The 16,075-nt window shown below is 49.1% G+C and overlaps 1 protein-coding gene and 1 long non-coding RNA gene across 2 annotated transcripts; both read right to left on the reverse strand.

The window, feature by feature from the left end:
* Positions 1–7,669: 7,669 nt before the first annotated feature.
* LOC117847620 (glycerol-3-phosphate 2-O-acyltransferase 6) lies at positions 7,670–11,664 on the reverse strand. Its single transcript, XM_034728858.2, has 2 exons — positions 9,892–11,664; positions 7,670–8,813 (listed from the first exon to the last, which is right to left on the reverse strand). The coding sequence occupies exons 1-2, from the start codon at positions 10,504–10,506 to the stop codon at positions 7,941–7,943; spliced, it is 1,488 nt and encodes a 495-aa protein (XP_034584749.1). The 5' UTR covers positions 10,507–11,664; the 3' UTR covers positions 7,670–7,940.
* A 667-nt stretch (positions 11,665–12,331) lies between these two features.
* On the reverse strand, positions 12,332–13,466 carry LOC117850597 (uncharacterized). Its single transcript, XR_004639315.2, has 2 exons — positions 12,926–13,466; positions 12,332–12,811 (listed from the first exon to the last, which is right to left on the reverse strand). It is a non-coding gene; the product is annotated as an uncharacterized lncRNA (long non-coding RNA).
* Between the last annotated feature and the right edge of the window lie 2,609 nt (positions 13,467–16,075).

A 16,075-nucleotide genomic window follows, 5' to 3' on the forward strand; every position in this document is an offset into this window, starting at 1 on the left:
TTGTCCATTGGTCCCTTCTGCTGAAGGTTATGGGTACCTCAGACCATTTTAGTGGTGTTGGATTTGTTGGTTCGATGGCCATGATTTTCCTAAGTACCAATTTACTGGATTGCTTGGATGCGGTACCCGGGATTCCCTTAAAAATGACGTTGACTGTTTTGGAGGCAGTCTGGAAGTCTCCCTCTCCTTCTTCATCGTTATGGACTTTATTTTTGCCCTTATCTTTTTTCTGGTTATACTCCTCGAGAGGTGGTGGTGCGGGTAAATCTTGCATTACTTGGCGGATGTTGTAGCAGTATATTGCTGAATGTTTGCTATTTGGGTGCCGTGGGCACTATTTTTTGAGTAATTCGGTGAAGCTTGGTCCGTCATCTTGTTTGCGGGATCCTTTCTTTCCTGAGTTGGTCATGGAAGCAATGGTGTTGTCAGGTTTCCATTTGCAATTTTGGTTATTCAAAAAGTCATTTTGAGTATCGTTGTGTCGGTTCTTGTCCTGTTCGTGGCTGTTATTGTCGCGCCCGCGGTTGCGATGGGAGCCGAATCGTTCTCGCTCTTTATTTTCTTCATCTGCCCATTGTTGCACCATGATTTTAAGGTCTTTGACAATGACTAGTCATCGTCTGCCAAAGTCCTGGTATGTTCGTTGATCATAGAGGCCATTTTGGAAGCACTCAATGACGTTCGTTTCTGAAATGTCAACTATAGTGGCCTTCTTTTCGAAGAATCGTCGTAGGTAGTCGCGCAGTGTTTCGCCTTCTTTTTATTTTACTTGACTTAGGTCGATCTTGTTGCCTTGTCTAGTCATGGAGCCTGCGTAGTTGTTGGTGAACGCCTTTGTCAAATCTTCCCAAGAGTCAATTGTTCTAGGCTTGAGTGACTCAAGCCATGTTAGGGGCGCGGGTTCCATGCATATGGGAAAATGGATGACTTTGGTGTCACTATTGCCTCCGGCTGCTTGGACTGCCAATGAGTAGCATCAGAGCCATTGAATTGGGTCTAGTTTGCCATCATACATGGTGATTCCTGTTGGCTTAAATTTTTCAGGTAGTCTTGTCCTCATTACCCGTGTTGTAAAGGCGGGAAAGTGGTTGTAGTTGTTGACTTCACATTCGCGGCGACTATTGATTATTTCCCGTAAATCGCTGAAATTTGATACTTCGTGATTTTTCTTGATATGGCGAGGGCTTTTTGCAAAATTGGTGCAGCTAGCCTCTCCAACGTCCTTATGTCTTACTGGAGCTTCGTGTTTGCTCTGTCCTTGGCTAAGTTGCCTTGGCTGGTTGATTACCTCGTTGTTTCTTTGGGTTTTGTGAAGGTCATTGTCGACTGCAGCGCCCCTGCTGCCCTCTTGATGAGCTGAGTTACGGGGGACAGATGGGATTGGTGATTCTTTATCGAGTAGTTTGTATGCTTGTTCTGCGAGTTGTGCAATTAGTCCATTGCCTCGCTGCGCAAGTTTATTTCATTGTCTCTATTTTGAGGTATGAGAGTTGATATGAGGTTGATTGAGGCGATTGCTGCAAGTGGAGTGTTGTGCTCTTGAGCTTGTACTGCATCAAATGCTCTTTCAAGGTTTGTGATGGGAATGTTTGCAGCTAGCATTTGTCGGCGTTCAGCCCGAGTAATGTTTCGTATCCTTCTTTGGTTTCTTTGATCGGAAGTTTTGTCTTGTGGAGCGTTAGCCGATGACTCATCCTCTGAAACGTTGTCAAGCCGCGCTATCCGTCGAGGGGTTCTCTGTTGGCTAGTACCCGTATTGTTATTTTGTGAGATGACAAAGATTTCTCTGTCTGGGTAGTAGCTTCCAGAGCTTGATGTTGCGATTTCTGTAGAGCTCTCCTTGCGGCTTGAAGTGAGCGGGACGCCTTCTTGGTATGGAAGGTTATCTATGTGAGCGACAAGGCGTGAATCGTAGTCGTGGGTAAGGAGAGATGGCCTCATTCCTGGCCAATGAACGAATCTACCTTGCGGTGTTGAAGTTATTACCAAACCTTGGGCTGGCCCTGATAACAGCATTTCTTGGGCATAGTCCGAGTTGAAGTCGCAATCCTTGTCTTCCCCATGTTCGAGTTGAGTTCGAGTGAGGAGACCTTGATAGACATCGGCTGTATTGCGGAGTCCGTATGGGAATCGTTTTGGAGTCGAAGTCAACTTGTGAAGTGACTGGGGCTCCAGCTTGTGTCGACTAGTCTGAATTGGGGTTGAGTCCGAAGCGTAGTCGAACTTGGTGTCGCTAACTTTCAAAATTTAGCTTTTCTTGATAAAATCCCCCATTTTTGGCTGAGGAAAACTTTTGTCGAGGGGTTTCCTCTCCTGGATGCTGATGATCTGACGCTGAAACGATCCAGTGCCGTCGGTGATGCAGAGCCAGGATCCGAAAACAAAGGTTGCACCCGCCTCGAAGGTGAAAGCAGGCTTGATAATGACAGGTGCCATTGAACTCACGCAGAGAAACTTGGCGACTCCCCTACCTGGCGCGCCAGCTGTCGGTGTTTTAGACCGGCAACCCGCCTAGGGGGTACCCTAGGTGGTCTTTTGTGCGGTGGGTGTCATCGAGAATCAAGGAGTCAATGGTGACGCAAGGAACACGATTTAGATAGGTTCGGGCCACTAGGTCGCGTAACACCCTACGTCCTGTGTGTTGATTGTATTGAACTCGGGTGAGTTAATAGAGTTGTCTTTGAGGGGGTCCCTGCCTGGCCTTATATAATCGGGGGAGCAGGGTTACAAGCTAGAATCCTAGTCGGGTATGGTTACAGAGTTCTACTCAGTGTAGACAGAGTAGTTTTCATATGCATACCTAACTAGTCTTCGGGAGTCCGAGTGGGATACGCTTCTTTGCCGCGTAGCCCTCGAGTCTTGATTTCATCCGAGTACGCCCCTTAGTGGGCCGCACAGGGCCTACTCGCGGGCCTGGGATGCATGCCCGACAATGACTACCGCAGCTTGGCAAGATCTTTCTTGTCCTGTGCCGCGTCCCCAGTAAGGTCGGTCCCGAAGAAGTCCAAGGTATCAGAATCATCTCTTCCGTCCCCGGCGGACCTCTCTAGAAGCGAATCATCCCTGGGTAACTCTTCCAGGTGAGGCTCAACTCTGGCTCCCTCACCAGACACCTGCTCGGCTTTGGAGCCGACCACAGTAGCATCCGTAGCAACTTCACTTGAAGCCGCAATGTCCCCGACTACTCCTTGCTACGGTGCCGAGGCCGGTACAACTCCTCCTCCGGCACGACTACCCTGATCCCTCCTAGCCTCTGGAGATGTCTCTCTTTAGGGACACGGCCGCTTGCCCCTTCGGCATGGGACATGCAACCAGTCAGCTATGTACCAGATTCCTCATCTAGCAAGGCATTCATGCATTGTCAGTGCGAGAAGCAATTTAAGCAAGATAGGTAGAAAAAGAACCACAAGACAGGTAACATAACCATACTGCGCTTACAGGGTGCTCTGCTTCACTTGGAACTTGGGGTGCAAGGGCGGTGGTGGCAACAACACACCTTCGCTCGGTCCTCCGCGAATTTTCTCCTTTAGCGTCTCCTTGATTCGCTCCGCGTCGGCCACGGTCCTCTCAAGGAGCTCGGCCTTCTTCTTCTTAGCGGTCGGGCTTGCCATGTCTCACTCCTCGTCCGCCTTGCTGTCGGTCAGCCCGTGGAGGCTATGCTCGGGGCAACCTTCTCCTTCCTACCAGCCGCCTTCTTCCTCTTAAAGCTGGGCAGCTTCTGCACAGCCCGCCGTGTTTGGCATCCAATTGGTGTGGAGTCCTTGCCCGAGCGACCTCTACTGGCACGTCCTCATCCGACCCGATGGAGGAGTTCGACTCCTAATCAAGACCCGGCAAGTGGCTGGTCGGACTCGAATATCGGGCGGACCTTGGGTCGCTGTTGCTCGGCCCCTCCAGGAAGTAGCGTCGGGCAAAATAACTCAAACTCATGGCTCTGGTCAATCAACAAGGTTAGTCAGAGACAACACAAAAAGCAAAATGGGAATGCCAAATTTCATGTGGTTAAGATCATACCGGATCGGCCAGCCTCTTGAGGGAATAAGCCTTGGGGCAGCTCTTGTTCCTGATGATACCACCAAAGACCTCACATACACGGGCAACGACTTCTTCTTTGGTCACCTTCCGTTGCACCTCTCGGGTTGGATCTAGTGGCCCTGTGTACTCATACGCCGGATACCTTGTTCTTGATCGGCTGCATTAATCTCCGCCAGAAATTGATACTTACAGCCCCGGCTGTGAGTCCATGCGCCTTCAGGTCGGCGATCTCCTTCAGCAGCTGGTTGACCTGGACCATCTCTTCTGAGGTCGGCTGGTTTGACCACTCGGGCATAGTCACTGGGGCGTATCCGGTACGCGGCGGGAGCTCAGGCTTCTGGATGGTGATCGTAAACCATTTCTTGTGCCAGCCCTTGTTGGATTCTTTCAACTTCAGGTCGAAGTACTCCTGCACCCTCTTGGGTCGGAGCGAAAATCCACATCCCCCAATCACTCAAGGCTTCCCCTTGGCCGTCATAGATTTCAATTGATACAGATATTTCCACAGATCAAAATGGGGGGAATGCCCAAGTATGCCTCACACAGATGGATAAAAACCGCGATACCAAGAATGGAGTTGGGGTTCAAGTGTGCCAGCTCGATCTTGTAGTAGTTTAGCAATCCCCGGAAGAAGTCCCCGCAAGGGATCCCGAATCTGTGCTCAAAGAAGAACGCGAAGACCACCATCTCCGTCTTGACCTCACTGGGGAATTCCTACCCGGCGATCGCCTTCCAGTCGAGCAGCGCCTTGGGCCCGAGGAAGCCCCCGGTCGACGAGCGCTTGGATGCGCTCCTCCATCATCACATATTTCATCTAGTATGTGGATGGATCCGATGCATTCCCCACTACCATCTCTTCAATATCTACTCCCTGAGATTTGGTGAGACTCTTGATTCGCATGCGACGGCACGGCGGCTGACTTGGGTGGTGGTGGAAGAGTGCGCGTGAGCAAATTGGAAAGCACGGCGACGCGGCCTAGGGTTCACAGATGCGGTGGCAGTGTGCTCTGTGGACTGCGGCGGCGGCGACGCAAGTGTGATTAATGGAAATAAAAATGGAACCGCACCCCTCGGGCTTTTGAAGGACGTGACGGCGTAACCCTAGCGACGGAATCTGCGGGTTTTTCGTTATGTTTTTTCACGGAGTGCCTACATGGCTCGGCCAGCCCTCGCGCTCATGCTCGCGGGCTGGGCGCCTAATTCAGGTCGGCGTGCCTCCGTGGCTCCGCCAATCCTCGTACTCGGGGGCTGGGTGCCTATTTCAGGTCAGCGTGCCTCCATGGCTCTGCCAGTCCTCGTATCGGGGGCTGGGCTCCTACTTTAGGTCGACGTGCCTCCGTGGCTCCACTAGTCCTTGCACTCATGCTCGAGGGCTGGACGCCTATTTCAGGTCGGCGTGCCTCCGCGGCTCTGCTAGTCCTCGTACTCGGGGGCTGGGCACCTACTTCTAGTTGGCGTGCCTCCATGGCTCCGCTAGTCCTCGTGCTCACGCTCGGGGGCTGCACGGCTACTTCTGGTCGGCGTGCCTCCGTGGCTTCGCCTATCCTTGTGTTTAGGCACTAGGATCTGCTTCTGGGATCAATTTTTTTCCTCCTTTTTGACCATTGGACCGATTATACTAATCGCTTCAATGCTCGGGGGCTACTCCATATGGAGTGCGTCTTACGACGCCCTCCATGTCCTTCGCTTCGACTTACTGGATGCCCTCCATCCATCAATTCGGCACTCGACTTCGCTCTACGCGTATGGCTCTGCGTTCATTTGGATTTTCTTCTTTTTTGAGCACTGCGCAGCCTCTCTGACACTATGATGCCATCGCAGCTTCAGCCGACCACATTCCAAGCTTCGCTGCGATGTCCTCCGGTTCCTGTTCGCCTACACATCGCTTGGGGGCTTGAGGGATATGGGTACCCCATGGGTCCCTACCAACTAGGATACAGGCCGGTCCTGACAAGTGGGCCGTCCCGACCAGAACGTGTGGGCCAAGGACGTGAAGATACTTGGATCACAAATCAAGGAGGCTGGACGATTCAAATCAGCCTGGATATTGCAAGATACGTGTTGTAATCCAACTCAGATTGCTTTCCATGTAACAACCGACTAGATTAGATTCAAACCGACTTGTAATTCTAGGTTATCAGCCTATAAGGCGGCCAAGAGTGCCTCCCGAGGGCATCCCATCAAAGGCTAAACCACGCACCAGCGCAAAGCACTACAATCCAGCAAAATACACGACGTAGGGTATTACTCTTCGGAGACCCGAACCTGTCTAAACTTTCGTGCTTTCTGATCACCTTCGAGTTTTTGATCTCGCAATCTCTCTGCCTACAAATCAACCACTTGGGCAATCCCTGATGAACTGCCGGGCTACTAAATCCAACACTAGGCGCTGCCGGATTCAATAGATATCACATAATGTTGCAGACATTGACTGAAATTACTGTCATAAAGGTCCGCTTGGTCGAGGAAGGTGGAACCTCCATAACTAAATAAACCAAGCATGCGAGGGAGCAAGAAGATAGTACAGTCCATTGTGGGGGAGCTTGACTTGCCAGAGGGGTGTGGGGCGGACGGCAACACAACCCACGCCGAAGATGTAGGCATGCACCAGATGGAACGTAGCTTCCTGCTTCGTTAGGTAGCGCTAGGACGCCTGGGGCAAAGATCGTGCAGGAATCCGTCGGAATAGGTAGATCCGGCGCTCTTTTGATCACGGCCTCCAGGCCGACCGCCAGGCACGGACGGAATGCGTCGTGGACGGGGCCACCGCAAGATGCATGAGTGCAGCCGCCATCCCGAGATGCGGGAGTGCAGCCGTCCCGGAAGACCGTCGACCGCGCCGGCGGCAACGCAAGTGGAACGAGAGCTTCTGCCACTACCCATGGTGAGACTCAGATTGGGGAATAAACGGTGAATCGAATCCAAGTTCCTAAGCGAGCTGCTCAGTGCACAGTTACCTAGGTAACTCCTCTCTCATCTGATGAAATCTTTGTATTAATTACTTTGCTAAATCAGCAATTTTGCTGATATGGCATTGAATTTAATGTTATGAAATTCTTATAAACTCATTAAAACTGGCCTAAAGGATTTATGTGCGAGTGCGACACAAACTTTTGTCTAAAACATTTGGAAATGTAAGGAGTTTCGGCGGACCGCGCGTGAGGCAAATTTGGGCCTCCAGCGTTAAGCGCAGGCGGAGGAGAGGCGTATTTTGGTTTGACCAAGCTGGAACCCATACAGATATAAAACAGTAGAAGCTGCATCCAAGCTTGAACCCAGAACGCTTCCCTAGGTGAGATGTGCGGTGAGGATAGACTCCACGATCTCTTGTACAATTAGGAATGCATTTCTGCACCTATATCCCCCAAAACTTCATCAGAGATTTAGCGAGTTTGGAAAGGAGCTGCACAGGCCACAGACCGGCTATTGCAATAAGCAGCAAGAAAATTCTACGTGTCCAGATATGTTTTCCTGGAATGGACAGATATATGGATCGATAACCAAGGTTCTTATCGTCTAAATGACAATCTCATGTATTGACACGTAATATCGAGACAACTTAACAAGCAACCTATACAATAGATTGTCTTGTAAGTTGTCTGGTACAACTATATAATTTTTTAATTTGTGCATATAAAAAAGAAATATTATGAGTTACGTGGCAATAATAACTGGTTGTTGAGTTGTCTCGTAGTCCTACAATTTAACTCATGAGACGATTGTTTCGCGAACTAACGATCTATTTCTCTCTCCTCCACATCATAAAAAATATTACGTGATACTACATGAGATGACCTCCGAGACCGTTGACGTGCTCTTATCATAAACGTCAATGGCAAAGGTCAAATCATTGATTAATAGCAACGCTCGACGACCGGGTCGGTTTGCATGCTTTGTCTTCCTTATTAGCCCTCTTTCTTTGACGGAACGCGGCCCTCGCTGCCGGCGAGTATCCCGTACTTGTCCTTGCGCGTGATGCCGGTGCACTCAAACCCAAGCTGCGCGGCCAGGACCTTCTGGACGTAGCTTGCCACCTCGACCGGCGACCGCCCGCCGCCGCAGGTGAGCTCCCTCGGAAGCTGGTTCAGGAACGTGACCTCGTACGCCGGCCGCGGGTTCATGAAGAAGAAGTAGGGATCCATGCTCCCGTGACCGCGTGCCGTGGACCCGTGGAACATGGTCTCCCTGGCGTCGATGGCCACGGGCACGATGCGGTCGGTGAGCTGGGCGAAGAGCGCGTCGAACCGCAGCAGGAACGGCTTCCGGCAGGTGGTGCCCTCGGGAAAGATGACGACGTCCCCGACCTCGAGCAGCCGCCGGACACGAGCGGCGTCCGCCTCGCGCACCCGGCCAGACAGCGGGACGGCAGCCGTGATCGGCGAGACGAGCCGCGAGAACCTGGAGCTGCTGTACGTGAAGCAGCTCACCTTGCGGCCCAGCGCGACGGCGACCGCGACGGGGTCGAGCGCGGTGCGGTGGTTGCACACGAAGAGGACCCCCGGGCGTCCCTTCCTGGGAGGCGGCGGCGGGTGGCCGCGCACCACCAGCTTGACGCCCACGAGCTTGTAGGCGTAGGAGACGGCGCGCGCCGGGAGGAGCAGGTGGAGGCGCACGCGCAGCAGCGCGAGCGCGAAGCCGAGCGGCATCCATAGGAAGGTGAGCAATGTGTTGGTCGCCGTCGGGCGGCGGGCGAGGCGGCCGTCGTGGAGGATGGCGTGGCTCCGCAGCTGCTCCCTGGGTACGGCGCGGTACTTCCGTCGTGTTACGATGTACGCTTCCTGCATTCACGGGCCAGATCAGCACAATGGACAGTGCACTGCATGTGCAGGCATGGCGATCGGAACACGAACTCATGAACCGTGATGCCCCTGAAATGAAGTTAGCTGCCCATTTCCAGAAGTCTGACAGGACCGGTGCCAGCACAGCGACCTAGTAATCGTCAAGCAATATGGCATTAACTCATCGCGGCATTGGATGGTTCGAAAACTGCAGATCTGTCCAAACCTTGGACGACACACATCTACTCCCTCCAAACCCCAATTTTTACAGGTTTTCCTGAGCCCTGGATTCCTATTCAGTGCCATTTTTGGCGTTAATGTGTGTTTGAACATTTACTCTATAAATTTCTTGCTAGTATATTTCAGGATTATCTATTCTGACTATTCACCAGGATCAGATCGTTCAAATTAAACAGAGCCACAGCAACTGACCCAATTCAGTATATCGCTAGCGGTGGAGCCACTCCTGGCTGTCCTGACTCCTGAGCCTGGATTCTTTATTCAGTGCCATTTCTTGCCTTAGTTTGGGTTTGAAAATGTATAAATTTCTTACTAACATTTCAAAACAAAGGACTTCAACTGGACCAGATCGTTCAAACACAGTCACAGCAACTGGAGTATGATCTTGACTTCTTGAGGCGCTCTCTATGTAAGTTCCATAAAAAGAGAAGGGAGCTATTAACTTGGTAGATGGTTAATTGGTTTGTCAGTACAGTACTCAGCATTTTGGTGGGACAACACGGACACAACTACCTCAACTACCTGATCGGTGGTGCATGCCATGTCGCAACTCACAGCAGGCTCACAGCACAGGAACATTCGAACATGGCAAAACGCCATAAAACGGCAACGCAGGAAATGCAGAGTTGGTACGTGTCTGATCGATATCTGAGACTGCAATTTTGTAGATTTGGGATCCATAGGTCGCTTAAATATCACTTGAAATAATTCTTTCTGCCGTGTGCATAATGCACTAAGCCACTATCCGTCCACCATTTGTACAATTTTAGTAGTAGCAAACCGTACTGCAGAATGCATGCAATCAGAAGTTCAGAACACAGAGCTGAAGAAGCCATACCTTGCAGATGGACATGAAGTCGAAGTCGCTCTCGCGGTCCCCCATACCGACGTCCGGCAGCGCGTCGCCGAACTCCCTCACCACCGCCCGCCTCTTGTGCTCGCCGACGAGCACCCCGGGCTCGGCGACGAATCCCGTGGCCCTCCCGTCTTCGCTCACCTCCAGCTCCGTCCCGATTACCTTGTCAACCTCAAGAAACGCCTTGGCGAACGGCTCCACCATCACCCTCGGGCTCGCCGTGACGACGCACCTCCGGCCGAACGAGCGGAACACGCGCCACCCCTCCGGGTGGACGTCGCCGGCGTAGAACCTGGGGAGCACAGACCGCGCCACCGCCTCGATGTCCGCCACCCGGAGCCCCGCCACGGCGACGTAGAGGAGCGCGCGCACGGCCAGGGGCTCGGACACGGCGACGTAGGTGAGGTACACGAGCGGCACGGACACGAGGAGCGCCACGGCGCGGAGGGGGCCGCCGGCCTCGAGCGCGATGAGGAGGTAGTACGGGAACGCGCTGCGGGACAGGAGGAGCGTGCCGTCGAGGTCGGCGGCGACGGCCTGGCGCGACCGGCCCTCGCAGGCGCACTGCTCGACCGGCTTGAACCTCCGGGCCACCATTTTTGCCTTGCGCGAGCAGAGATGGAGTGGTGAAGATGCAAACCTCGGCGTGGCCGGGACGAGGTATAAATACGGGAAGAGGGTTTGTGCTTCGATGACTCATCCGGCCTGCTTCACTGAATGCTGCAGACATTAGTCTCCCGGTCTCTGAACTTTTAGATTATGTAACTTGACAACTGCACTGTCATGGTCGAGGTGAACACTTCGAGAGGGAAAAATCTGACCCAAGCATGCATGCTTCTGTGGCTCTGTAATTAGCCGTGCATTTTTTGCTGCAGGCGTTGGAGGTTTGACAGCAGGCTGCTAAGGTGCCGTGAGAAAAAGTTGCCAGCTTTGCCATACATTTCTTTTGTACCCAACACCCTTGCTTAATTCCGGACACCTGGCGTATTGAATCAGCACAGTGAGATCCAATGGCTACATTCCTGTCTCCCATGCATTCGATCCAATCCTGATCCATTTAGGACAGAGCCGCTACTGATGCTCGGAACAATTCTGATGCAGGTTGGCAGATTCAATTCTGAATGAACATGGTCCCGGGGCCTTAATCATAGCCAGCGCAAAGGTGTTTTGGGAGATCGATCTGTGGCAATCTCACTGGGTAAAAGGAGATTGCCACAGATCGTCACGGCTCACGGTGTCACTGTCTCACACACACCGTCGTCGGGCGGTGGCGGGGGGATTCTTCGGGCTTTTACGTGGGGTCTTCGGGCTTTTACGTGGGGTCGTTCTCCGTGGGCTATGTTTGGCCAGTTGGGCTGTCAGGGTCGCACTTTCGGAGCCCAGGTATTTCCTCGTGATGCCGCCATGTGGCCTTTTCGGGCGCTGGCCAGCCCGAAGATCGAAATTCTTGCAAACTCCTGGGCTCATGTTAGCGACTTTTTATTTATAGATATATGTGTGACATTTGTATCAACAACCTTCTTCAACCAGGTTGGCCCAACCAATGGTTTACAGGCCTGTTTAGACATTCTTTCCCATATAACCATGTTTTAGTTTGGTACCACGACTAAGCCTGCATGTTGGCATTACCTACCTCTCAAGAAAATAAAACTCGCAACACTACAAGGTTTAGTAACTATAAGTTCTCAAGCTTTGATTCTACTCCTACTTCTCGGCCATCCTCTGGTAAGTGGTAACCTTGACTGATAGCTCCCCTTTCCCCTCACCGCCCCGATCCGTGAATTGTAGTATGCTCCCATCTTTGTCGGCCATCGGCAAATCATAAAGCCGAATCTTAAACCCAGCCAAATCCTAATGTCACTAGAGAGTTTGTCTCTGTTGAAGATGGGAAATGAGCTCCTTCTACCTGCTCCTAGACTGGCATGCGACGAATATCAAAATCGAGTGTCGCAATGCTCGAGTGACCGGTAGCTTAGCTCTACAATTTTACTCTCTTCTCACATGCTTAGAGATGCATGATGCTTCCTCCGTTCCTTGGCCTGATCCTAACCCATTACCAGAACCGTTGTTTTTCCAACCATCACCGTATCATCCCTAGTGACAAATCAGGCAATATCTTGATGATGTAATTAGTGGAGACGGTCGTACTCCACAACCACCAGGTTCAAAATCCAAGCTTAACACCCTATGTGCCTAGGCTATCTTTTCTTGGTTGGTAGGCTATTTGTTCATTGACAGACATCTGATTTTATTGATGATATAATAATCTACTAATCTAGTCTTTTTATGTCGCCTTGATAGGGATAGAGTGCATTTTTCGTACAGATGAGTGCGCGCGCGTGTGAGCATCATTATAGGGAAAAATCCATCTCTAGCCAACATCTCTCATAGCTAGATCGAACACGACATCAATCACAAATAATACTAGGGAATGAATATCCCAATCAACATCTTAAATCTTTTGACACCGTATGCTGGGATCATATACAACGTTCGCTGCCAAGTCAACAAGATAGGGCAAGAAGGTTCAGCAGAAGAAGTTCCTATGTGGCCGGCTTGATCTTTTGCACGACTACCAAAACTCTAGCTCAGACGACGCTGTGGAATTTTCATTTTGTCTGACTAGGGAGACTTGCCACTCCCAGTGCCACCCAAACGGGATTGGCAAGGTAACGCTGACACGGCAGATGACGAACATATGGAACAGCTGAGGTGGAAGAAGAAGCAGTCGCCAGCGATATATCCCTCTCAGATTTCTCTTTTCTGATGACATAAAATTGTTCCGGATAATGCGAGACACACTGCGTCGACATGTACGCTACAAGTCGCACACGCACCCTTCAAGCCCCTTCCCTGTCGACGGTACGCCCGCGAAAAAGCGATCGGCGTCGACTTCAATCATCTGAAAACCATCAGCTTGAATTTCGTGAGCAGATCGAGGTCGACCCAGGCTAAACCTAGCTACAGCTACAGGATTTCTGCATTGAATCCAACTAATCAGTATCTCGAAACCAACCAGCATCAGTGCACAGTTCGTCACGGAAGGTTCTGATCGACGTACGTATCGCCGCTGACCAAAAAGAACCACACGACGACGACGGGCGGCGGCGGGTAGCGTGGCAGCGAGGGCGGCAGCTTTTCGCGCAAGGCGCCACCTCAGCGGCAGAGCCGATCCATCCCTCTGCGACGGCGACTTACGCGACGCGCCGGCCGCCGGAGGGGAGAGGAGGAGCCGAGCGGATAGCGGCGAGATGTTACGGGTATGGTGATTGTTCGGCCGCGCATGCGCGTGCTGCGTGCGCGCGAAAAAAATGAGAAAAGAGGGCGAGGCGAGTCGCGCGAGCGGTTAACCGCGGGGGTCCGGTGGGTGAGGTTGGGAGGATAAGGCGCGCAGGGTGGGGGTTGCGTTGCGTCGCGGGGCGGCCGGGCGAGAAGACGAGAAGGGGAATCGCGACGCCGGACGCGTCGAGACTCGAGAGTGACGGTACAGCCGGGGAAGCTGCTGCTACGTCCGCCGGTCGCTCGTCGGAGGAGATAAGGACGGGTGTCGCCGGATCGTTGGCGCCGTGCCGGACGCGCCTGGTCCTGGCCCTGGAGAGCCGGGGCCCAGGCCACATGAACGCGCCCTGCAGGTCTGCATGAGGGGAGTTTCTCTTGGGATGATCAACCAAGAGCGTTTGTTGCTGCTGCTGTCGAGCCGATTACACGGTTACCGGCTTGGCTGCTAGTACTAACTCACATGCAAAGACAGAGATTTCGTTTTTAGGCCACGTTTACTTGCCCAATTTTGAAGTACCAAAATCATTGTAGCAGCACTGTAGCACACTGTAGCGTTTCGTTTGTATTTGTGAATTATTATCCAAACATTGACTAATTAGGCTCAAAAGATTCGTCTCGCAAAGTACAACAAAACTGTGCAATTACTTTTTAATTTCGTCTACATTTAGTACTCCATGCATGTACCGTAAGTTTGATGTGATGGAGAATCTTCTTTTTACATAGTGTCAAAGTTGGAATCTGGGGAACTAAACAAGACCTTAAGGTCCCTTGACTCCTTGTGTTCTGCTAACAGATTGCGCATGGCTTGTCATGTATCTGCTATCTGCAAAATATCTCCGAACGGTGGATGGTAGGTTGGGTCCGGTCGTCACGTAGACCACCTTAGTCAGGACAAGGTGGGGGACTCTTCACGTACGCTCTACACTGAGATGCTTTTCAGCAGGGGTGGGATCTGTGTGCTTGCAGCCTGTTATGGATGTCATCAGCTTCGACCAAATACTAGAAACTTGGCGCGGTCGTTGCCGCGCCCTTTCTGAGCTCACCAGTATATATTTTCTTAGATTTTGTACAATTACATACGCATACGTCAAAAGACATTTAGTTAGGAAGTCAGAGATTACCCAAACACTGAACTACATGTGTTAGCAAGACATAAGTCAACATTCATGTTAGTTTTGCTTGTGTAATCATATTTCCAAGTTTGGAAATATTTTAAAGTCATTTAGTAGTTAATTCCGAGTGAAGTACTTACCCTTAATTGAAATTGAATAGATTAAATATTAGTACCACACTTGGACGTGTGCATGCTGCTAAATGAGAAGCATTTTACTATTACTAATTAGAGCCTCCTTTTGAAGCATCCAAGTGAAGCCACCTAGGATTCCTAGGTGGACACTCTAGAAAAAGAGAGAATTGCTAGAAATTCTAAAAAAATAAAACATCTGGCCATCAATCGGTAGACTCAAATCATCATAGACATTGGATTTATTATGTTTTCTAAAAAGTTACCCACCTATACCATTATAAAAATAGCCTAAAGTAACCCCCTAAATCTATATCTAAATTACCCACCTTTACCATTATATAAATTAACTAAAGTAACCCCCTAATTTTCATCAAAGTTACTCACTTATGCCATAATAAATATTTAAAATAACCCCCTAAATTTGTAATTAAATTGTCCACCACTAATACTTAAAAAACTTAAAGTTAAAGTAAACCCTTAAATTTGCATCTATATCACCCACATATGGCATTATTAAAAATAATATGAGGTAACCCTACATTTAAATCCAAATCATCTTAATTCAAAATATACAGTAATATATGATTCTAAATCGGCTATTTCTTACACTATTGGTATAAGATATAATAATTAAGGTATATACGCATGATATGTGTCACCATTTATAAAGATATAGAGGAAGTGAAAAGGTTAAAGATTATAAGTACAGATGAAAATATTATAGAGTAATTACTAACTAAAATCCATCACAATCGGATGAAGATAATAGGTATATATCTATATAAGTATTGTGTTCGAATATTTAACAAATGAGAGGTAGCTCAAGGTACTAGTTTATAGCAATGTGGTCTTCTTTTTTTATTAGAGACTCCGTATTAGTTCCCATGAGACACGCTAGAAAAAACACAAATTCTAAATTTTCTCACAAAAATCAAAAACATCAAACATCAATCCTATAAACTCTAATAATCATAGTCATTGGTCTATTATATTTTCTAAAAGTAACCCCACCACTATAATATTCAAAATTAAACTCTAAATCTATATATAAATTATCGAGCTTGACCATTATAAAAAATAATCTAAAGTAACCCCATAATTTTCATCCAATTTACTCATACATATCATTATATAAAAGCATAACTTAAAATACCATTCTAAATTTGTATCTAAGTTACCCACATATGTCGTTATTAAAAATAACCTAAAGTAAACACTAAAATCTTAATCTAATTATCTTCATGTGCATAATACAGAAATGTCCAAAAGTAAACTAATATATGATTCTAAATTACATATTTATGTTATTATTAATATAGAAATACTAAGTTAAAGTATATACAGATGATGACTGTCACCAATTAGACAATTTATACATGTATGTGAGGAATTTATGAAAAATATTGATTTTTATGCTAACACAATGTATGGAGGTGCAATACAAAATAAATAGTGTGACTATGGATGAAAAAATTGTATAGAGTAATTACTAATTAAAACTCAATCACAACTGAACAAAGATAAGTACATATCGGTATGAGTATTATGTTGAAGCATTGAAAAAAAGGGAGAGTAGTAGGTAAACAATTTTGATTATTAGTTAGGAGTTTAATTTTTAAATACAATAGCTTTTAAAAATAT

Source organism: Setaria viridis, chromosome 3 (genome assembly GCF_005286985.2).
Source record: "Setaria viridis chromosome 3, Setaria_viridis_v4.0, whole genome shotgun sequence".
In the NCBI taxonomy this organism is placed as follows: domain Eukaryota; kingdom Viridiplantae; phylum Streptophyta; class Magnoliopsida; order Poales; family Poaceae; genus Setaria; species Setaria viridis.